Here is a 23,094-nt window from a genome sequence, read left to right on the forward strand (position 1 = left end):
TGGTGTGCCTTGTGTGGATGGGAGCTGCTGCAATTCAGTCAGTACATCACCTCCGATGCGGAGGCAATATGCTGACAATGGACGATAGGAAGGAAAATGTGGATTCACGCCATACAATTGCCTGAACTCGAGTACAACTACCTGCATTTCTAACTGCGATGCAACGGCTATGTGTGGTGTGGACTCGCTCAATGGCACCCTGAAATGTCCCCTCAACATATGCTGCTCGTTCCTTGGTTATTGTGGCGTATGTTAACATCCCCTCTTGTCTTGCAGAATGGAGCTAACCGCAGTCCAGACTACTGAACTTCACTGTGTCAACTCCGATCCTACACACTTGACCATGCCGTGCCAGCAGGGTTATGGTGACTGCCAAGTTGTTTCTCCTCCTTCCTGCAGCGCTTCCAAACACACAACCACCAAAGGTCGAAAGGTTGCATATTGGCAATCTGGGTAAGGTGTCCTGGCAGATGCATTGACATAGCGTCTCTAACATTCTGTAGCAACGTCCGATATCGAACCTGCAACCGAGTCACTCCCTCCAAGATTGACACCGATGGCCTCACACATCTCAATTTTGCATTCGCTTCGATTGACCCTACGAACTTCAATATCGTCCCTACAGATCCTGGAGATCTCGCCCTATACTCTCAATTTACTGCACTGAGATCTGCTGTTATGCAAACTTGGATTGCAATTGGTGGATTCGATTTCAGTAGTCCTGGCCCAACCCACACGACCTGGTCCGACGTGATCTCCACCTCGGCGAACAGAGCGGCGTTTATTTCTTCTCTCATTGGCTTCATGACAGAATGGGGTTTCCAAGGTGTTGACATTGATTGGGAATATCCTGCAATTCCTGATCGAGGTGGCAGACCCGAAGATACCCAAAATCTCGTATATCTGGTCGCCGATATGCGAACAGCATTTGGTACGAAGTTTGGTATCAGTGTTACGCTGTGAGACGACCCCTTTTTTAAACCAGATATTGCACCAACTGATTCCAGTCCGCCTGACTTTTATTATCTTGAGGGCTTCGACCCTATGTCTATGGAATGTTATGTTGATTTCTTCAACTTCATGGCATATGATTTACATGGGCCATGGGAAGCTTCGGATCTGGGCGCTTTTGTTCGGCCTCAAAGCAGCATCATTGATATCGAGAATGACCTCCTACCGGTGTGGTTTGACGGATTGAATGCATCGAAGATAAATCTCGGCGTCCCATACTATGGACGAGGATACACTCTGAGTAACAGCTCCTGCACTGATGTCGGATGCCCATACTCTGGCACCAGTCTGCCGGGTCCTTGCACCGAGAGCCCCGGTGTCTTGTCTCTAAGGGAAATCAAGCAGGTTATCAAAGCGAAGAAATTGACCCCGAAACTGATTACCAATGCGATGGTCAAGCAGATTACGTGGGACAACCAGTGGGTCGGGTATGATGATCACGATACGATTGCAATGAAGATGAAATGGGGAGACCAGCATTGCCTGGGTGGGACAGCCGTGTGGAGTATCGATTTTTACTCCGGTGCTGGCAGGTGAGGGCCTCTCCATCAAATCCTGTTTAGTGCGTGCTAATCGGGAAATTTCCAGCGGAGACAATTCGATCACCACCAGCACGAAAGGATCCTGCGGTGCCTCCCATTCGACATCTTGCATGGAGTCGACTTTCGGCAACTGCTGTTCGGAGCAAGGGTGGTGTGGATCGTCCTCCGCATACTGTTCTGTCAACAATGGCTGTCAGACTGCTTTCGGCACTTGCACTGCAGAAGATATCTCCATTAGTGGAGATGGCAGCTGCGGAAATGGCAAGACGTGTCAAAGCAGCTCTTTTGGCAATTGCTGCTCCAGTCATGGATGGTGTGGCTCGTCTAACGACTATTGTTTGGCTGCAAATGGATGCCAGAGTGCTTTTGGGAGCTGTTCTTAGGCTTGCTATGGGTATGCTTGGCTTTGCTGAGAAGATTATTGGCTGAGTTTGCTGTGATGACATGGAAGTATGATGAAAAGTGAGGAAGAAATGAGAATGAAACAGATTTGCATGATTGAGCCACCGCGTTCATTCTTCGGGCTCGGACACCCTTCCAAACCACTACCTGAAAATTAGGGTCATAACAGTCAAACACTCATCCGAACATCGTGGTGGGCATTTGATGCCACGGGGCCGCGAACTATGACACTCTTCTGAGCCAAGTGGCTCCGAACATTTTCATGTATTCTGTCACCGAGTCCGAGGAGTCTCGAATGTGGTTGGTAGGTGTGTTCTCATGTTTTCTATTGTTGTCGCCTTAGAATTTTTCTGTCATTTTTCCTTGAATCAAGTGGGGATGAAGATTTCCATTTGGTTTAGAAGATGGTAGGAGGCCCCCATTTTATCTCGAAGTTGGGATCGCTTGTTTGGGTCATAGAACCTGTACGGTAGTGGTGAGTAAGGTTTCTCACACCACTCGAGGAGTTTTCTTTCAAGAATTGAATTCGCTCCACGTGTACAGCTTCCTGAGTCAGGCAGGGAGACTCTTATTTACGTCTCGGAAAACCACTGAAACTTGAGTTCAGCGCACTCTGTGGATTAGTGATTCCTCCTCACATGGCTACCAATATGCTGCCCACCAATACACTTCCCCTGTTTTGTCTCGGTCGCGTTCGCGGTTAGACCTCTCTCTATTGCAGAGCTTAAGTCGATTTAATTTCACTTTCTCTTCTGTCGTCAATTTCAAGAGAAGAGTTGGGAAGACGATTCAGATGAAGTCGGAGGAGTAGCTTTGACCTTCCATCTCTCTTCAGAATTAAGATTGGATTCCAGGGCCATTCCCGGCACTTCTTGTTCTCAGGTTCGTAGTGCTGACCGTGCTTCTGAAGCTCAAGAGTAGATCGGTACTCTTTATCTGCATTGAGCATTGCTCGCAGGGTGATTGTGGGTTACCTGAATGGCAGTCATATCTTTTCAGCAGCTATAGGGGTTTATATGTGTCTGGCACAGTCATTGCCTCCTCCTTGGTACACCCTATTTATTATTGGGATTCACTCTGTTTCGATTAAGAATGGTGTGTTAAATCGATAAAAATTCGCCCATTGAGACCCGATAAAGGAAAATATCACCAGAACGAGCAAAGGAACAGGAGATTTTCCCGAAAAGGTTCTAGTAGGGATGTATCGATTACTTCTGTTCGCTGAGTTGTGGCGTTATGAGGTGGCTCGAGCTAGCCTGGAAATAGCTTGGAAGTGGCCATGAGGTGGAGATTACTAGGCTCTGGAAGAGAGCCGGCGGCTGGCTCCTTGCTGTCATGTGGAGAGTGGTTGTTAATTCTAAGAAAAGAGTTGGGAAGATGGGTCAAATGAGCCCTAGTGCCACAATAAAGTACAGATCTATCGCGCAAGTCTCAAAGTCGGGTTTAGGTTTCAAGACCATAATGCACCGCTTGAAAGGTTCATTTTGTTTTATTTGCGCGTATAGAAATACTCTCCACCCTGTGGTTGGGTTTTGGCTTCTTTTCTACGTCTCAACGAAGTTGGTTCTTCGCGAGCATGCCTATGTATGCGCAGCAGCGCAGCTATAGCTCTTGTAGCCGCTTTGAAAAGTGTATGAGAAATTTCGAAAAGGAGCGGACGGGTATGGAAATGTATTTGAGGAAGTTGAGTGCAGCTAGTTAGAGGGGGTAGAGTAACAAGCAACTTTCTTAACTGGATGCAAATATGCGTGGTTGTTATTCGTTTTAGTGGTAGTGAAAGGTGATTTGATTGAATAGAACACGACAGTAATTCAGTGAACGCATTTCACCTTGGTGCTGGGCTTAGCACACATTCCCTTCTGCGGTTTTAGGAGATCAAGGCCGGTATAAAACATGCCTCCGGGTGGAAGGTTGACAGCCACCGAAATTCAACATCCTCCAAGCTGTACAAAAAATTCTGTGCTTGCCCAACCCAAGGCCCCCCCAGCTCCAAGCCACGGTTTTGCCATCTCACAAGTTCGACTTACACTGTAAACTTACACGCGCTCCTGTTGGGAGAAATTACGCACATACGTTTTCGTAATTGTGCGTAGTCGTTGTCACTTGGAATCTTGTTGTCATTTCTGAAAGACTGAAACTTTCGGATCAAGAGATGAGATGAAGTTCTGGAAGCTCTAAATTGCACTGGGACGTCGAGAAGCGGTAATTGAATCTCAGACTGAAGCTTCGTCCTGGGCTGGGGGATTGGAACTTGTCATAGTGCTCCTTTAAACCTTGAAAACTTCTACCTGACGTTTCCTAGACTCTGAGAAGTCTTCAACCCCTTTTAAGGATGGTTTTGTACCATATGCATCAGCCTCGGCCACTATGGCTGATGTGTATATTACAAAGTTCCTTTTGTCAGAGACATAATAAAGTGTTTGGCTTCTCAAGTGGGTCATCTGGGTTCCTGGGAGCACCTGACGGCGTATTTAGAAGTGATAAAATTTCGACTATGCCAAACATGCAATTCAGTTTTTCTTCTCAGTCGCCAATCTAACCATGAAGCACTCTACAAACTCCTTTTCCCCACCAACCCCCTCCTTTCCCTCCAGTGATACAATCAATCTCTCCACCTCCATAAACCCATAGTGTTCATAAATCGGTTTCCCCTCTGGACTAGCCTCCAAATACACCTCCATCCTCTCCTCATCCGCCCTCTGCATACCCCACCTAAGTAACATCCCCGCAGCGCCCTTCCCCTGCTCCTCCGGCCTCGTCGCCACAACTTCAAGATACCAATGTTTCCTCCCCCTCATAATCCTGTCATGACTCCTGACCAAATTCCCAAAGAAATGATCCGCGATCTCAATATCGGCTCCTTTTGGCCAGGTTGGGAGATCGAGGCCAATTGGGGCGGAGGGCGAGTTCCATTTGCAGTACGAGAGGATCTTGGATGGGGTTGGCGAGGAAAGGTCAACGATGCAGAGGAAGCGTGCGTGTGGGTCGGTGATCTCGGCGAGGATTGAGGCGTGCCACCATTCTCTTGTATGTGGGGTATTGCGGGGGAAAACAAGCAGGGAGATGGCGTCGTGTTGAAAGGCGGCGAAGTAGATGTCTGTTAATTGGTCCGCGTCTTCTGCTGTGGCGAGGCGGACGGTGAGAGGCATGATGGGTGAGAGTGTTCTAAATGAAGTCTAAAGTGCCAAATCTAAATTTTGGGAATTTGCTTGAACAGGAACGAGAAAAAAGTGGTTGAATTGTGGTATTTATGAACTCTTGGGGGGATTCTTAAAGAGTGCCGAGGTGAAGCCGTTTTAAGGGGGGAGTTGAGTAGCTCGTTTTCTAATATCGTCATAGAGCCCCTAATGCAGCCCTGTTTGTCAGCGTACAGGGACATTTTTAGCCCCTTTCCGAGCTTCCTCGTGCCGAATGACTCAACCTTCACGAAAACTTCACTATACTCACTTACACCTCCCCATCGCTAACACGACGACGAGATGAAGGTATCTCATCGCAGAAATCAAAACTGTTTCTCAATCACGTGTACAGAGCATGTGTCGGGACGAAAACGGCAATCCCGATGGTTTTTCAAAATTGGGAGGAAACCCGCTGTCGCGAAGGCAGACAGGGCAGCTTAATACATCTGCATCCACCAGCCCCGGATAAAAAAGCTCCTTAACCAGTGATCTCTCAAGTTGAGATAGAGTTTCATTAGGCTCAGAGAATTCCTCTTCCGAAGTCCGTGAGATTGATTATCGTGAAAGTTTAAGTACATGTTTCATGACTATAGCAAAGAGATATGAAAGCTCGATTACCCTCAATCGTCTGCTCATGACTTGACACATTAGAATTATTCCTTGGATATTCTCTCCTCTATCATGTTTTGGTTATTTTCCACGCTGCGAGAGCCACCAAAATGAAGGTCATCCTCATCCTCATCCGTGGAATTACAAAGCCCTTACCCCGCGTGTGGAAGCCGAAGAGAGAGGTATTGAAGTATGAGTTTAGAAATAGTATCTATTTCATGCTACTAGGCAACTTTCCTGCCCTCGCAAAAGCTAATTTGTAAATTCTCGCTAAATATGAATCTTATGCTTAAGTCCCTACATTGGGGGGACTTCGCTTAATTTGAATCACAATACTTTAAAGATTTGAAGGTATCATTTGATTAAATTATCAAATTTGCTCTATAAAGTAAAGAAAATAGTAATTAATTTATATAAAATTAGGTTTTCTTTATAACAAGTATTGTGCGAAGGTTTATAATTTGAGGTGTTCTGATTAAAACAACTGAGGTTCGTGTTAAGAGCTAGGCGGAATATGAGCGAGTATGAACTTTGTATCTGACCTCTTCAAATTTCAAGGGGTCTTTCCTATAACACTACCTTTCAGTTTCCATACCATTTATTTCCCCTCGCAACGTCTCTGCCACCTTATTCCAATTAAACATCGATCACTCCGCGACCAAGTTTGTCAAATTCCTGATCAAACACTCCACCGCCCACTTCACAGTCGCCTCCATTTCTCCCTCCGTCCTCTCATTCAGCACCTCAATCTCTTTCTCCCTCACCACATCTCTCTTTACCCTCCCATCCACATCACCGTCCTCAAACATCCACCCATGCTCTTCTACATAATTTGGCCAAACGATCTTATCAAAGTATCCCGGCGGTTCGGTCCACACGCTTCCATCCTTTAGCACATAAGGAGCTCTCCCCTCCCGCCTTGCTTTCGATGCCCCATAGCTAACCTGAATGAAATACTTGATATCCATGTACTGGTGGATAGCAGACATTGACTCAGCATACAGCAGGAACCCATCAAGAATACAGATTTTCAAAGCTGGGCCAGAATTCGAACCGGGATCCTTTAATGAGGAGTTACGACAAAGATTTTTTCCTGCTTCTGTTTCGGAAGTCCATTGCTTGACCTTGGCTTTGAGCGCGGCTATCGTGGAGGCTAGGACGAGAGATTCTGATTCGGAGACGGCGGTAAGGTCTTCGGTTGACGCGGAATCTGGCTGGATGAAGGACCGGACGTCAGATTTGATCTAGGTTTGATAAATAAGCAAAAGCAGAAGCCACCCACTGGGAAAGAGCCATGGGTTTTAATATAGGCTAAGGTTGCAGCCATCTCTGGGATCATGAGTGCCTCGGCACAATCTCCATCTTTGAGACCATGTTTGAAGGCAAGGCTTAAACGAGTTATTAGTATGCATGTAAAAGTTGTAATCTATGGATGAATTTGGATGGGGGTTGTTGGGAGGGCAATCTATTCTAGAGCGCCAATAGATAGTGAGGAGAAATGGCTTGTATTAAAAAAGCTCACTTTTTATCCTCTTTGAAGAAATCATCCTCGTGCAGGATGAATGTGTTTGGGAAGATATCACGGAGCAGCCGGCTCAGTGTGGTCTTCCCGCTAGATGAGGCACCGCTTATGCCTAATACCAATGTGTTTGTTCCAGAGTCTATCATCGTGCAGTGAATGGGTTTAGATGCGCAATACAGACGGGAAGTAGGGAGCTGGAAATGAAGTGTTATGTCGTTTATTCCTCTTGGGTTCCGGCGGGAACAGAAGCCCAAACGTTGGTGCGTCAGGTGACCTCCCTACATTCGCCTATTATTTTCTTGGGCCATATTTTGTGGAAGCTGCACGCCTTGTCAGCATCAGTCACCAGTAGGGTTCAAGAAGAGGCACTAGATCTCTTTGCTGCTCCGTCCTTTTTTGCTTGAATTTCCAAATCACATTCACATAGGAAAATACCCGTTTATCGCCATGGCCAAATCTGGAGGCCTCTCGGCTGGTTTGGGACTCTGCCACAAGTTCGGATTTCCCAGGGCAATCGCTGTAACTTCTTCGCCTAGCGCCAATGTAAATAACTGTCATGAAGTGACTAAAATTGATCTATAAATCTAAGGCTAACTAGGTGCTGTACTTTATAATTGCAAAGGAGTCTATCCTACTATGTGCTGTCAGGATTCGAAGGGACAGATGAAGTGTTTAAGTGCTCGAGGTGCCAATCACACAACTCCTCCATTGTCATCTCTCCCGAAAAGCTCTGCACCTCGCACAACCTCCTAAAAGCACCGCCCATATCCAGGACCCTTAGCGTTGCCCCAAGATCCTCAAAGAACCGCCTATTAAGACCCCAAACCCTCCGCGAGAACTCTATTTCCTCGGATAGATAAACGCTTGCCTGGTAGTGCGGACGTACATACGGCAACATGTAGGGCGCGCGACAGAGAGAGCCATCGGGTAGTCTCACCACCAATCCTGCCTCGCGAGCACCGACAAGAAAGTCCCTACAATCCACATGGTTCAGGCGAGGTGGGTAGTCTGACTTCTTTTTTCCTTCTGGTGAGGCGGATAGGGGTCCCGAAGCGTCACAGAGCGTGGCGAACTTCGCAACCCTACATCTGCTCTCGACCAGGGCGCGAACATAGTCTCGCGTATGGCCCGTAAACGTATCGTCGTCAAACAGAATATAAGAGGTATTTTCGAGGCGCTCCAGCTGCGTAGCAATCGGCTCTGCGCCGGGACGAGCGACGAAGCCCGGGTCTACTCTGCTCAGTGGCTCGAAGCAGCGCGAGACTTCCATGTTGACGGCGCCGGGGAGACAAGGGTCTAAGCTGATGATGGGAGAAGAGTCGGCGATACCCTGAAAGATCCTTTTCTGGTTGTCCAGGTCGAGGGTGAAGCTTTGGACATCGGGACCACCTTCCAACTTCCGGCCGCGAGAAAAGGATTCTTCTAAAGCGGTCACGAGACCCTTTGAGAATGTTTGATATGCTTGGTGGAGACGGGTAGGATCCATGCCTGGCAGGTGCTCCCAAGATTGGACGGCCCAGTCGCCTTCATTACGGACGTAGAGACTGACGACACCCGGTGTTTGGACATCCCTACCATGATTGATTGTGCGCAGACGAAGCCATTCATCTTTGACCTCCTCTGGAAGAGCTTGTATATCCCCGCGGCGAACATTGGACGACGTCCAAGGAGAAGTTACGTTTGGAGTAAACACAATCCGGGGATTCTGTTGGACAACGGGATCCTCAGCGATTCTTTTAAATTCCGCCTCGTATCCTGGACGCAGAACGCAGACACAGGAGCCGCGTCCAGCAAATGCTTTTGCAAATCTCGCGTTGTCGCTGCCGCATACAAATACGATGTGAATGGGGCGGTGGGTGCGCACGTAGTATGCTAGGTGCTTCTCGAGTCTTTCGATGACAGCTGTAAAGTTTACAGCTGCTGGAACATGCAGCGCCGCCCAGCGCTCTACCATCAACCAGTCACTGTTACGTATGGCACGTTCGCAGAGGTCCAAACGTTGAGCAGCGGGTGTGAAATCCGCGCCACACTTCCGAGATATATAAGAATCGTGATCTGGTGCTAAATAGCCGCCGAGTATCGCATGGCCGCGCTCTTCCAGTGCAATTTTCGCCCGTTCCATCATTTCGAGATGCCCAGCGTGGACTGGGGAAAAGGCACCCGTGCTGACTAGAACATAAAGCTCTTTTGAAGAGTCTTGCGGTTTTTGTTGTGCCAGATTTTTCAGTATTTTGTCAAACGGGGCAGTCCACCATCTCGGGTCAGAGCGAGGAGAGTATTCCAAGCCGTCCTCGAAGTACCCAGCCTCCTCGATCTCCTTCACACCCCCGAGAACTCTATAGGCATTTGCAAATGTCGGATCGCGTGCCCATTTCTCAGGTGGCAGTGATGGTAGCGGCGCACTTCTTTTCGAGACATGTATCGCATGTGACGAGCACCGTTCGTAAATGATATCGGTACGTAGGAGGATCCTTGGACTCGTTCCATTCCAAGTAGAGCCGTCATGGAGGACTCGGTGGTCGAAAACTAGGACATCGCCAGCTTTTGCAGGTACTTCGACGAGTATATCGCACGAGGAGGCTTGCGTATCATGGTCCGTATAGTTACGCTCATCTAGGGGAAGAAAACGCTGATGGTCGATTAGAAAGCGTGTATTTCCACCCAACCCCTGTGATGGTGGTGTCAATGTTATTACAACGCTCATTAGAGTGTGTTTGCGGCCATCTTTGAAATCGAATCCTGCATCATAGTGTGGAACAAGTGCCCCGCCCTTCTCATAGCGGATGAAGCGCAGCATAGGATTAATTCCGACAGGACGCCATACGGGATGGTCGTTCCAGTCCGTGGGAGTGAAATCGCTCATTGTCCGAAATCCAGGCAGAGAAGGAGCGAGGCGATCCCAAAGGAGCTGGGCGACTTCCTCATCATAAGCAGTTGAGCGATAAGAGCCAATCACCCTACCCTCCTCATCAGCGAGTAGTTCACTGTTAGGGACGAGCACCCTGCCGTGAATATCGGCAGGAACCCATGGCCAGTTGACAGCATCGCGAAGGAATTCGTCGCACGCTTGGGCGCTCAAAACGTCACGGAGCAGCAAGGCCGATTCTCCAAAGTCAGCAAGCGACTTCACCGATGTCGCCCTACGTGCATCACCACGAAGAGCGTGTTTGAGTCGCGATGTTAGCTCGATAGGACCCACACGCATGGCAAGTGCTCCCTCATGTGGAATCGGGTTGGGGAACTGTTCGACTTCTTGTGTGCGCCATCCACCAGGAACAGCGCGCGGGTAGAGATCCAGGTGTACGGCCGGAGAGTCGCCAATGTACTTGTGGGTGTTGACCTGATGCAGTCTCTCGAACTTCTTTTCCCACGACATGAATTCGCTTTGGGCATCTGGGCACAATGAGGCGCGCCACGGCCCGCCGTCTCTCGGGTCAGTGCAAAGATACCACGTATAGATCTCGAGAGCATCATACGGAGCGCCGATCATGTCTTCATCGCATGCACCATCATAAGTATCTCCCGTGGGTACAGCGGTGATGACACTGGAAGGGACTCCTAGCCCATCCGCAAGTTGATAGACCTCGCTTTTGTGGATATCCGAAACTGGCTGGATATCGACCATCCCATCGGAAGCTTTGCCAAAGAATCCAATGTAGCTCCCCTCGTCACGGTTGGTGGTCCCACAGGCAATGGATCGGAAGCCTTGTTCTGTAAGAAGGGCAGTTTGGTAGTAAAGCATCGGAGTGCGTAGGTAGGACACGAGTTGCCCAGACGCCCATGCTGTTCCTTTGATTCCAGTACTCGCCACGCTTGCCTCGCGTGCAGCTGTCAAGGTTGAAGAGAGATCGACCGTCACGCTTGGGACTCCGAATGCAGCGGCTACTTCAGCGCCTCGAGATGAAGCAGTATCTTGATGGGTTGCACCCTCCCCATGCATGGGGAGGAGTAGAGCCAGGATGCGACGGATTGGCGAGCCCGGTTGTCGTGCCGCATGGGCAATGATTCCAAGTGTCACCGCCGAATCAACCCCACCGCTCACACCCACGACACAACCGCTGATGCCACTTTGTGTGAAATATGCGTTGATCAAGGAGCTTTTGGCCTGAAGATACCGCTCTGGGTCAAAACAACGGCTGGATCGATATGCATTGAGTGCCGATTGAAGTTCCGGGTGCATTGCTAGCGATCTTAGCCGGATCCTTCTAGCAGGAGTAGTTGACGGTCGTTGCTATACTGGAGTTGTCTGGCTATGTCGAGGAATTTGAATTTAAGATTTTTTGCAGAATATAGGTGAGTGAATGAAGCTGGAGAACTCAGGGAGAATAATATACCTTTCTCAATAGTATCATCGTAGGCAGAAAGAATACTTCGGTGTGCGTTAATGTTCACCTGGTGAGCAATCTAGCTCTGCTCCAATCAGCGCACAAGGTCAAACACAGCCCGGCTGTCTCTGCCAGGCCTTGCGACACAGCCGCTTCAGCCGAAAGTAAAGTCGGCACATTTTGCGCCGAAATACGAGAGGCACCTCCAAAGATGGCACTCGCAAGGACCTTAGCAGAACATTTCCGAAGCTCTGCAGGGGAGATGCCCAAGCGAAGCGCCACACCTGGAGGCCTGCTCCGCTGGGCTGAGATGACCGTGACTGGCGATGATGGGAGAGAAGAAGGTTGGAGGATGGTGAAATTGGAAGGGCTGTTGGCGATGCTGAAAGAAGATTGTGACTACGCGTAAAAGTTTCCAATTCTATAGGCATCCCAAGCGTCGCCTCGTCGAGTTCTGGGCACTGTAAAGCGCCCCGAATCACGGGACATGAGTAAATTTGTGTGCGCAATCAAAATCAAGATGCGACATTACGGTGATGAAGAGAGAGGGGACGGAGAAGAGCCGTTGCATTGTCACTTGACGGGCACAATGAATAAAGCAAGGTTGAGGGGTTGTTGAAAGAAAGTTGGCATGTGGAGATGACTCGCAGCGATCAGAGCCGTCACGTGCTTCACACTTTGACACGCCTTGCGCAGTTGACTCAGTGCGCTCACCGAGACCTAGTAATCTTTCGTATGATTTCAAGACATCGTCAATCCTCGAAGTAATATTGAGAAAATCCTTCTGCTGAGCTAGGAGTGGGGCTGTCCTGCCTCGCCTGCCTGCCCAAATTCGTCTGATCTATTGAGAATTCAAAGCAAAAGTCACGTGCAATGCTTCTCAGACGACTGTCCATTTTGCAGTGATCTAAGGCTTATACTTGTACATGCCCAAATAGCCCCTATTACCACTAAAAACCCATATTTAGCTGAATGCCCTTGCATAACTGAATTGCCACTGGTAGCCTTAGGCACCAATTTCCAACATGATCTCCCACCACTTGACATTCATGATTCCGTTCGCTTCCTCCTTCTTACCTCAATGATAATCCTAATTCCTCGGACACATTTGATAAAGTCTGCGCCACTTTCTGTCAAATAGATTCGGTGATTTTGCGCTATTTCTTTATGGAGATGCGTAGCTCGTTGTTTATTGGGGTTTAAGTATTGCAGTGTTGCACAGTACAGGTGGTTTTCACGAGTGTAAGCAATAAACGCCGTATTTAGTCATTATGCCTCACCACGGAGGGTTATTGAATGGGATCGAAAACCATCCCGAAGGTCTGGCCATCGGGTAAGTGCGCAATTCAAGAACCTGCCCGGACTTTTCTAATTCCTTCGGCCGTGCGACCTAGAGTTCTCAGCCAAATGGCCCCTACTTGCAACCTGTCGGCACGGTTAGAATGGGGTCAATTAGCAATACCAGCGTGTTAAACAGGTTATGGTGTCAACCAATCTGGCAGGTACTGTATACGGACTCTCGCCACAAGCCTATCGTCCCCAGTATTTTTCTAAATGACCTCAAATCGAAACTCAGCAAGGATTTGCTGGTAGCTATCCACAGATACCACAGACTGGCCTCCAACAGCCTCCTAGAGCTTGTCCTCAGATATCCCAGTCCAGTCCTCCCAGTCTAGTTATTCAAGTCACCCCTACAGCCAAGCTGTCAAACGTTGTCCCAAGCTCCGCAGAGATTTCAGGGAGTCTACCAACAATCTCCTAAGCGTATTTAGCCCCAAAATCAACCAGTTTCCTTGCCGCGGCCTCAATCTACTAATAGTCCTGGGGCAACCTGTTAACCAACGTCAACTCTTCCGCCTTCCTGTACACCCAAGCCACAACCCCAGGAAATTCAACAAAACCCACAACCTTGCCCAACCGCAACCATCTACCTCTGCGGTCCGCCAACCAAGTCCCGGAGTGAAATATCCAACAATGCCAGGAGTCGTTCCCTCACCAATTTATACACCAGAGCCCCAAAACAGGCCAAACGCAGCTTATCAGTCAACACCTCGGGCACCCCACCGAATTGGCCGGGACCAAATCAGTCTATCACCCAAATAGTTCCTCCCCAAATGCATCATTTCAGCAACTCTCAGTGCAATTCCGAACATCCTTTCAACAGCTTCCGGTACAGGTTCAGAGCGGTTCATACAGACCAGAACCTGTCATGACTTAAAACTCACAACCGCCAGCATATTTGGATCCTCGAGACACCGAGGTCAAATTTCATCCACGATCCTCAACGGCAGACAAACACCACCACGCCCTGAAAACCCTTCACAGCTCTCCCCAAAGCGTAGAAGTCCTCACCTCGGTTATCGGCTCATATCTCATCCCCAAACACACACATTAGGGCCATCATGTCCAATCAGGAACTGAAAACTATCATCACGCCCGCCCTAAAATCCCGAGGTTCCCGCAGCGTGATGGCCTGGAGCTGCTGGACACAAGCCCGCAACATGCTCGCAGACCTCATTTTCTTCGTCTCCATGTACAACCCCCAAGGTATTGACCTACACTTCCTTAACCGAGTCCCCTTCTACGGAGGCTTGAAGACCTCAGCTGCTGTCCAGGTTGCATCCGACAGTGGCTACCATTCGAACGGAACCCCTACCGGCTAGTGCGTAAACGACATCCCCGACACCTACATGTGCTCTCTTCGCTATTACCGCACACCCCTCCCCCTAAACTTAATCGTAATAACCAATGGGGAAGCCAACGATGAACATATCCTGCACTGGGCGATCGAGCACCACTTCACCAAGATCGTGCACCGAGGCTTCCCAGCCCATCAGTCCGGCATCAAGCTCGTGCAGGTGGGCGATTGTGAGTGTGCAAGGTTTCAAGTCTAGACAACTATATTCCCAGGGACGAATCTGGCTCCCAGGGATCCCAAACGGGACCTTCTTACCCCCAAAAAACCATTAACCTCTCAGGGCGTATTTCTCTTGCACTATGGCATGGATTTGGTTCTTTGTCTAAAGAGCGACGTCTATATAGATAGCCTAAGCCGTCTTACTAAGGCCTCGCTAAAGGGCATTCTACTATAATATATTAAAAAGTAAAAAGCTCTAGGGTATTAATAATTAAAGTTATAAAGCCTCTTATAGCTCGTATATTTCTTATATATATAAGTTTTAAATTATATAAAAATTTTATTTATTTATTTATTAAAGTAAAAATTAGTTCGTTAATAAGCTTTATTATATAAGATTTGTAATAGCGGAATTGAGGCAATAGCCAGGGCTCAAAGATCCAAGAATCTCATATATTGAAAATACTAAGCTAAAGAGATGTGATGGGCACACGTGATGGCGTATGGACAGGTATCAGATGTCGTGGATCTAGTTTCCTATTTTAGGTAAAGCTTGTAATCGGAATCGTACGGGCGATCGGAATCGTACGGATCGCATGGGATCGTGTTTCCTAGTTAAGTAAAGTGCTTTGCAGGCTTGGCTAAGCACTAGGGAACATATAGGGAGACGCTCCTAGCTTTAGAAAGGGGCATTAATTAGTCTTTTATTAGAATTAATTCTTGGAATCAGTTACACTTACAAGCGTCACTCTGCAGCTTACTTACCTTGACTACTTGTGTATTACCCTGCTATTACGTACCTTATATTCTAATTAATCCAACCTTCGGGGAGTAGTTCATTACGAGGTAGTTAAGCTATTAATAGACAAAAATATTAATGGCTAGAGTATTAATTAGAAGAAGCGCCTCTACTACCGCTGGGGCAACCTAACCGGGTACCCAGGGGAGCGCCCAGTCAAGTACTCTTTATACTACCTAATTAGGAGAAGGAAGTAGAATTCAGATGCCCCCAGAACTAGCGAATAGAATAATAATAATAGAGAAATTAGTGGCGGCTTACTATTATATTACTAAGTTAGAAATAGAGATATAATAGAGAGAAGATCTAGAGAAGCTAGAAGCTCAGATCCGTTATTTTAAAAATATTTGGATATCTGGTATAGAACCCGTTATACCCCTAGTAGTACCCTTAGTTTAGAGGGCTCTAAAAACCCGAGAACTGCCTATTTACCGGAAAAAGAATATTAAAGAAACCCAGGACTTCTTCTATTAGGCAAAGTTAAAATAATATAAAGATAGTGGGATTATCTAGGCTACTAATATAGTAAAGATTACATATTATACTTCCTATTTTAAGAATATAGCTAGAAATATCTAGAAATATAGGAAATAATTAGTAAGTATTAATATTATAAATTAGGAAACTTTTATTAAATTTATAAAGAATTTTATCTTAGATCTAGAGAACTATAATAATAATATTCTTACTAAGTTTAAAGATACTAAATAATAGCTAGGTTAGAATATTTAAAACTTTATATCTTATTTAAATAGCCTATTAGATAACTTAAGATATACGGATTTACTATAAAAGCAAAATAACTTATTTAATAGCTTAAGGTAAGAGATCCGAGATAAGATTAATTATTAAAGAAATACTTTATAAGAAAGAAAGAAACTTATTTTTATTACTATAAGAATTAAGAATAATTTAAACCTATTTACTTAATAGAAATATAATAATAAGCTAATAAGATAGTAAAAGAAAGAAAATAAAAAATAAAAATAAAAAAATAATAAAGAGAAATAAAAGAGAAATAAAATTCTATTATAAGGTTTATAAAACTAGAATAATAAAGATATAATAATAAGATCTAATATAGTATTTATATTAGAATTTATAAAACCGGATATAATTTGCTTTATTTACTAGAAAAAGAATTACTATATTATTACTTGCCTTAATTAAGGGAAACCGACTTATTATAATTATAATAAGTCTAGCTATAAAATATATAAGTATCTAGAACTAAAGAAGTTAGGAAATAGATATATCCTATAGTAATTATACTTATTTATATTATAGAAAGCAAGGCTTCTAAAACAAGAATAGTAATTAAGGTTATTATTAAGATAATAAAAAGTAAATAAAGAATTAAAGTATTAGTAAACTCGGATATAGAGGCTAATTATATAAAGAGAAAATTAGCTTTAGATATAAGTATTCTATTAATATTAGGGATAACTTCTTTATTTTTACTAAAGAAAAGAAGAATTTATTTATATAGAGATTATATTCTTGGGATTATTATTAAGAATATACTAGGGAACTAAAGAAAGGCTAATATATACTTTATATTATATAATTTTAATCTAAATTATATTAATATAATACTTGAATTCCTATAGCTTAACTAGATTAATTCCCTAATTTCTTTTAGGAAAGTAATATAGAAATACTAGATTTAATTATAAAAAATTAAAGTTCTAAATACTAGGAAATTTACTAAAGTAATAAAATATAAGATATATAATTTTCTATTAATTATCTATTCTATAATAAATAACTAAAGAATTATTACTATTATTACTAATAGGATAATTATATTTCCTAAAAAATATTAGAATCTTTTCTAAATATTTTCTATAAAAGCTATAAATATATTACCTAATTATTATATAATAGAATATTATATAAATCTGAAACTAGAGTCCTAATTATTATATAATTCTATATATATTTTATTAAAAAGAAAGCTTAAAGTTCTTTAGAAATATTTTAATACTAGCCTAGAAAAGAAATAAATCCGTTATTTTACTAGCCTAGCTAGTATCCCAATTATATTTATTCTAAAGAAAGAAAGCAGCCTATATTTATATATTAATTACCGGAATCTAAATAGGATTATTATTAAGAACCAAATACTATTACTATTTATTAGTAAGACTATAAATAGGCTTTATAAAGCAAAAATATATATAAAGCTAAACTTAAAAAATACTTACTATTAGTTATAAATATAAGAAAGTAATAAATAAAAAATAATATTTTAAATATATTATAAATATTTTAAATACTATATTATATTTTTTAAACTATCTAATACTCTAGTAATATTTCAGGTATATATTAATTATATATTAGTAGGCCTTATAAATATTATTTATATAATCTATCTAGATAATATTTTAATTTATTTAGAGAATCTAGAATAATATATAATAGTAATCTAATATATATTTAAATAATTATAATAATACTAGCTCTTTATAAACTTAATAAAATACGAGTTTAATATAGAGAAAATAAAGTTCCTAGAATTTATAATTAGTCTAGATAATATAGAAATAAAAGCTAATAGGATTATAACTATTAGGGAATAGCTAGCCCTAAAAAATAATATTCGAGAAATTCAAGTATTTCTAGGTTTTACTAATTTTTACTAGAGGTTTATTTATAGATATTCCAGAATAATAAAAGAATTAATTAATTTATTAAAAACTAGTAGAAACCCATAATATTATTTTAGCTAGATAAATAAAGTAAATAGGGCTTTTAAGAAGTTATAAATTATATTTATAATAGTACTAATTCTTTATTATTTTAATCTAGTTTTAAAGATTTATATAGAAATAAATACTTTAGGATTTATAATTATAGGTATAATTTCCTAGCTTTTTAGTAAAAGAATAGAAGCTAGGTAATATCCTATTACTTTTTATTTAAAGAAAATAATTATAATTAAAAGCAGGTATAAAATATATAATTCTAAACTCTTAGCTATTATTCTAGTATTTTATATCTAGTAATATTACCTAATATATATCTAATATACTATTATTATTAAAATAAATTATAATAACTTAAAATACTTTATAACTAAAAGAAAACTAAATAATTAATAAATAAGATAGGCAGAGAAGCTAGCTATTTTTAATTTTATTTTAGAATACTAGCCAGAATATAATAATCCTACTAATAGGCTATTAAAAAGGCTAGACTTTATAATAAATATAAATAAAGATATTTTACTATTTATACTTTATAATAAGCTATAAAATATAAAATAGAGAGCCCTATAAATAGTAATAATAGGATATTATACTATTTCTATAATACCGTAATTTAAGGCCTAAAAGAAAGGAAATAGGTATTTCTTAATTAGTAAAATACTAAGAAATTCTAAAAAAGAAGTCTATTTTAGTAATAAAATAATACCGGAAATATTACTATTTAAGTCTATTATTAGTATAGCTAGTTATAAATAGTATATACTACGGATTCTAGCTATATAAGTAGCTAGGTCCGAAATAGTATATAAGAAAGATAAAGAAATACTATTTAAACTATTATTATAGTACTAAAGACTTAATCTATTAGTATAATACTAGTAATATAAATAGTTCTTAAAAGAAACCTTTACTAGAGCTATTAAAACTTAAAACTTAATATATCTAGATTATTAAAATATCGGAATATTATCTATATACTAAATAAGCTAGCTCTTAAAGAAAAATTACTATAAGCTAACTATAATAACCTTATAAGTAGGCATTTTAGTACTAGTAAAATATTAGAGATTTTCTAGAGAAAATACTTCTAATAAAGTATAAAAAAGAATATAAAAGACTATATTAGAACTTGTCCTATATATTAATAAACTAAGGTAAAAAAATATCTATTATATAATATATTTAATTTATTTCTTTTTTTTTTAAGCTATAATAAGAAATTATTATAAACTTTATTACGGAATTACTTTTTTCTAGGTTTTATAATAAAGTATATAATTCTATATTTATTATTATTAATAGATATATAAAAATAATATAATATATTTTAATTACTAAGGAAATTTCGGCTCCTGAATTAATAGAGCTATTTATATATTATATTATTAAAGACTTTAGTATATTTATAGGTATAATCTCTAATAAAAGATCTATTTTTATAAATAAGTTCTAGTTAAGTCTATATTTTTACTTAAAGGTTTAATAATAGCTAAATATAGTATTTTATCTATAAACTAATAAATAAATAGAAAATCTAAACCAAACTCTAGAATAGTATTTAAGGTACTATATTAGTTACTAGTAAGATAACTAGGTAATAAAGCTTACTTTTATAGAATTTATATATAATAACTTTATATATTTAATAATAGGAATTTCTCTATTTTATATATTATATAAATTCTATTCTAATATTAAATTATATATTAAAAATAATATTCTAGAAAGAGAAATACTAGTAATATAGGAAAGAATATAGAGAATTTAAGTAAAACGGGAAGTACTAGAAAAGTAATAATAAGAAGTAATAAATATATAGAAAAAGTACTATAATAAGAAATATATTAATAAGGAATTTAATATATATAATAAAGTTATACTTTATATAAAGAATATTTAATAGCTATAACCTAGTATAAAGCTAGTAAATAAATATCTCGGCCCTTTTAAAGTTCTAGAAATTATAGAAATATATAAATAAATATATTATTTAGAATTATTATTATTATATTAGATCTATAATATTTTCTATATTTCTTTCTTAGAACTATAATATCCGCAAGCTAGTATTATAATAGAACCAGAACTAGTTAAGATTAAGGATAAAAAAGAATTTGAGATAGAATCTATTATAGCCTATAAAAAAAGCAGAAAAAAAAGAAAATATTTTATTTATTAGAAGAGCTATTTATTAGTAAATAATATATAGAAATTACTAAATAATCTGAAAAATATAGCTCAAGAATTATAAAAATACTTGAAAAAAAGTAATATTATAATACTATTAGCTAAATAGAAATATAAAAGATAAATACTTTTATTAGGAAACTATTAAAAACTATATATTTATTCTTAGAAAAACTATATAAAAATTATTAAGAATTCCAAAAACTCTAATTTCTATATCCTATAAATATCCTATTTTTATAATTACTTTCTATTATTCTTATTATTATTCTTATTAGGATTCTCTCGAGAAATAAGTAATAAATTAGCCTATAAAGCTATTAGCTATTAGTAAGAAATAAGAAAGAAGTAAGCTTATTTAATACTAAAAAAATATTAACTATATTATTAAAAGTACTTTATATTTATATTAAGCTAATAAGAATTACTTAACCTATTTCTTGAATTATTAGGGGAATCTATTAGCCTTAAATAATAGCTTTAATATAAGAAATATATACTATTTAGTATAAAAGAAAAGTAATAATAGTCTTTTTTCTTTTAGGTAAAGAATAAGAAAAATACTTATATATATTAATAGCTTAAAAAAAGTAATTTAATTATATTATATATATTTAAGAAATCTTAAATAATATTAGAATAGGAAATTTTTTTTTTATAACTTATAGGATTATATTTCTTATTCTTAAAGTAATAGTAATTATATATTAAGTAATTATTATTCTTAATATAAGTAAGGTTAAGAAACTTAGTAATATTCTTGAAATATTAAAGATAATAAAAGCAAATTAAGAATATAGAAATATTAGTTAAATAAGTAATAATAGACTAATAAGTACTAAAAGAAGTATTTATCTTAATAAATAAAGAAGTAAAAAAGGGAATTAGAAAAGAACTTAAATAAAACTTAAATAAGACTTAAATAAAGCTTAAAAAAGCTTAAAGAAGCTTAAAAAAGGCTTAAAAAAAAAGATAAGAAATAAAAAAAAGCTAAATATAATATTATAGTTAAGAAAAAAAAAGGTTAATTAGTAAAAAAAGAGAGGCCTTTTTATAATACTTTTTCCCTAAATAGTAATTATAAATTCGGAACTAGCTTTATATTAGAAATACCTAGAAAATTTCAAAAAAGGAATTTATAAATAAACTAGAAAATCAGATTAACTTTTCTAAGCTCTTAGGCCTATAAAGTAATAATTTATTTATAAATAAAGGCTAAGTTAGAATTTATAAACTAATTAGAAAACCGGAAGAGCTTCCTATTTAATAATATATACTATATTTATATTATCTTTATAAGAGGGAATTACTAAAAGTAATTTATAAATTAGCTAGGTAGAGTTAGTAAATTATATTCTTAAGTTTATTATCTAGTATAATAATAAAGTAATTATAGGGAATCTTTAGAAAGAACTAATAATTAGAAAGATTTCCGGGAATTATTTATAAAGCTATTTATAGTTCTTTTAGGCCTTTTGGGAATAAGGGCCTAGAGAAGAAATTAATATAATAGATATATATAATAATATATAAATAAGTATTAGATATTATAAATCTAGTTTCCTATTTTAGATAAAGCTTATAATTAGAATTATATAAATTATATAAAATTATATTTCCTAGTTAAGTAAAGTATTTTATAGGCTTAGCTAAGTACTAGGAAATATATAAAGAAATACTCCTAGTTTTAGAAAGGGATATTAATTAGTTTTTTATTAGAATTAATTCTTGAAATTAGTTATACTTATAAGTATTATTCTATAGCTTATTTACCTTAATTACGTGCCTTATAAAAGAAAAAGGAAAGAAAGAAAAAGAAAAGAAATAAAAGAAGAGAAATACTAGCTAGCTAAGTAAAACCAGTTATATAATAGCTATTCCTATAAAACCCTTAGCTAGTATTACTATAAGATTTTAGTTCAAAAATTATATTAAGAATAATTACTATTTTCGAATTTATATATATTAAAACTTAAGTTTTTAAACTAAATTAAGATATTATTTCTTAACTTTTAATTTTTTAAATAATTAAAATAAAGATTTAGTAAAATAAAGATTTAGTAAAATAAAGATTTAGTAAAATAAAGATTTAGTAAAATAAAGATTTAGTAAAATAAAGATTTACAAAATTCCTTTAATAAATATTTCGATAAATATCAAGAGAAAATCCGGAGAATCTTTATTTCCCGGTCTTTTTCTCAATCTATATTATTCTATATATATATATTAGTTATATTAAAATTTTATCCATATATCTATAATATCTAGATCAAAGGATAAAATGCCATTTCGAATATTATATCTTATATATTCCATCTAATTCTTAATATACTTAATATATTCTAATTATAAAGGATCAATTTATTTCATGAAATATCCGAATTAATTCATAATCCTTTATATATCCCTTTATAAAGATCGAATTTTTCCTATAATTAATCAAAAAATAATCTTAATTAAGAACTTTAATCAATATAAATATTCATAATAAATATCGAATAAATAGAATTGATAAATATTATAATGAAATATAGATAATTCATAGAATATTATTAGAAATTTATAAATATATTAAATATTAAATAAATATAATGAAAAAAAAAGAAAAATAAGAATCTTTAATTGATTAAAGTAAAAGATTAAGATATAGAATAAGAATATATAATATTAAAGTATAATATTTTCGGATAAAAAAAGATATATAATAATGAATAAAATAAAAATAATATAATATGAAATCATTTATTAAATTATTGAAAATATATTAGATCAATATATTATGAAATATATATTGAATTATATATCGATCATGAAAATCGAATCATTTATCGGAAATTAAATTAAATTCGAAAAAATATATTATATTTTCTTAAAAAGAAAAAAAATATATTTTTTCAAAAAATTATTAAATTTTTAAAAATGATTTAGAAATAAATGATTTAGAAAT

The 23,094-nt window shown here is 38.3% G+C and overlaps 5 protein-coding genes across 5 annotated transcripts; 2 read left to right on the forward strand and 3 right to left on the reverse strand.

The window, feature by feature from the left end:
• Window positions 1-169: 169 nt before the first annotated feature.
• K444DRAFT_519587 (glycoside hydrolase family 18 protein) lies at window positions 170-1,548 on the forward strand (the record flags this gene model as incomplete). The annotated part of the gene is made up of 4 exons (XM_024873966.1): window positions 170-247; window positions 299-453; window positions 504-959; window positions 1,008-1,548. 4 exons carry the CDS (start codon window positions 170-172, stop codon window positions 1,546-1,548), a joined length of 1,230 nt encoding a protein of 409 aa, XP_024741617.1.
• Window positions 1,549-4,451: 2,903 nt separating this feature from the next.
• Window positions 4,452-5,186, reverse strand: K444DRAFT_608398 (acyl-CoA N-acyltransferase). Its single transcript, XM_024879378.1, has one exon. The coding sequence runs from the start codon at window positions 5,102-5,104 to the stop codon at window positions 4,466-4,468; it is 639 nt and encodes a 212-aa protein (XP_024741618.1). The 5' UTR covers window positions 5,105-5,186; the 3' UTR covers window positions 4,452-4,465.
• A 1,044-nt stretch (window positions 5,187-6,230) lies between these two features.
• K444DRAFT_582156 (P-loop containing nucleoside triphosphate hydrolase protein) lies at window positions 6,231-7,452 on the reverse strand. The gene is made up of 4 exons (XM_024877778.1): window positions 7,266-7,452; window positions 7,026-7,131; window positions 6,825-6,957; window positions 6,231-6,779 (listed from the first exon to the last, which is right to left on the reverse strand). Exons 1-4 carry the CDS (start codon window positions 7,409-7,411, stop codon window positions 6,391-6,393), a joined length of 774 nt encoding a protein of 257 aa, XP_024741619.1. The 5' UTR covers window positions 7,412-7,452; the 3' UTR covers window positions 6,231-6,390.
• A 313-nt stretch (window positions 7,453-7,765) lies between these two features.
• On the reverse strand, window positions 7,766-11,571 carry K444DRAFT_204467 (uncharacterized protein). The gene has a single exon (XM_024871026.1). It carries the CDS (start codon window positions 11,443-11,445, stop codon window positions 7,900-7,902), a length of 3,546 nt encoding a protein of 1,181 aa, XP_024741620.1. The 5' UTR covers window positions 11,446-11,571; the 3' UTR covers window positions 7,766-7,899.
• A 2,272-nt stretch (window positions 11,572-13,843) lies between these two features.
• K444DRAFT_204499 (uncharacterized protein) lies at window positions 13,844-14,288 on the forward strand. Its single transcript, XM_024871027.1, has one exon. The coding sequence runs from the start codon at window positions 13,993-13,995 to the stop codon at window positions 14,251-14,253; it is 261 nt and encodes an 86-aa protein (XP_024741621.1). The 5' UTR covers window positions 13,844-13,992; the 3' UTR covers window positions 14,254-14,288.
• Window positions 14,289-23,094: the final 8,806 nt, after the last annotated feature.

This window comes from Hyaloscypha bicolor (assembly GCF_002865645.1).
Source record: "Hyaloscypha bicolor E unplaced genomic scaffold K444scaffold_17, whole genome shotgun sequence".
Taxonomy (NCBI): Eukaryota; Fungi; Ascomycota; class Leotiomycetes; order Helotiales; family Hyaloscyphaceae; genus Hyaloscypha; species Hyaloscypha bicolor.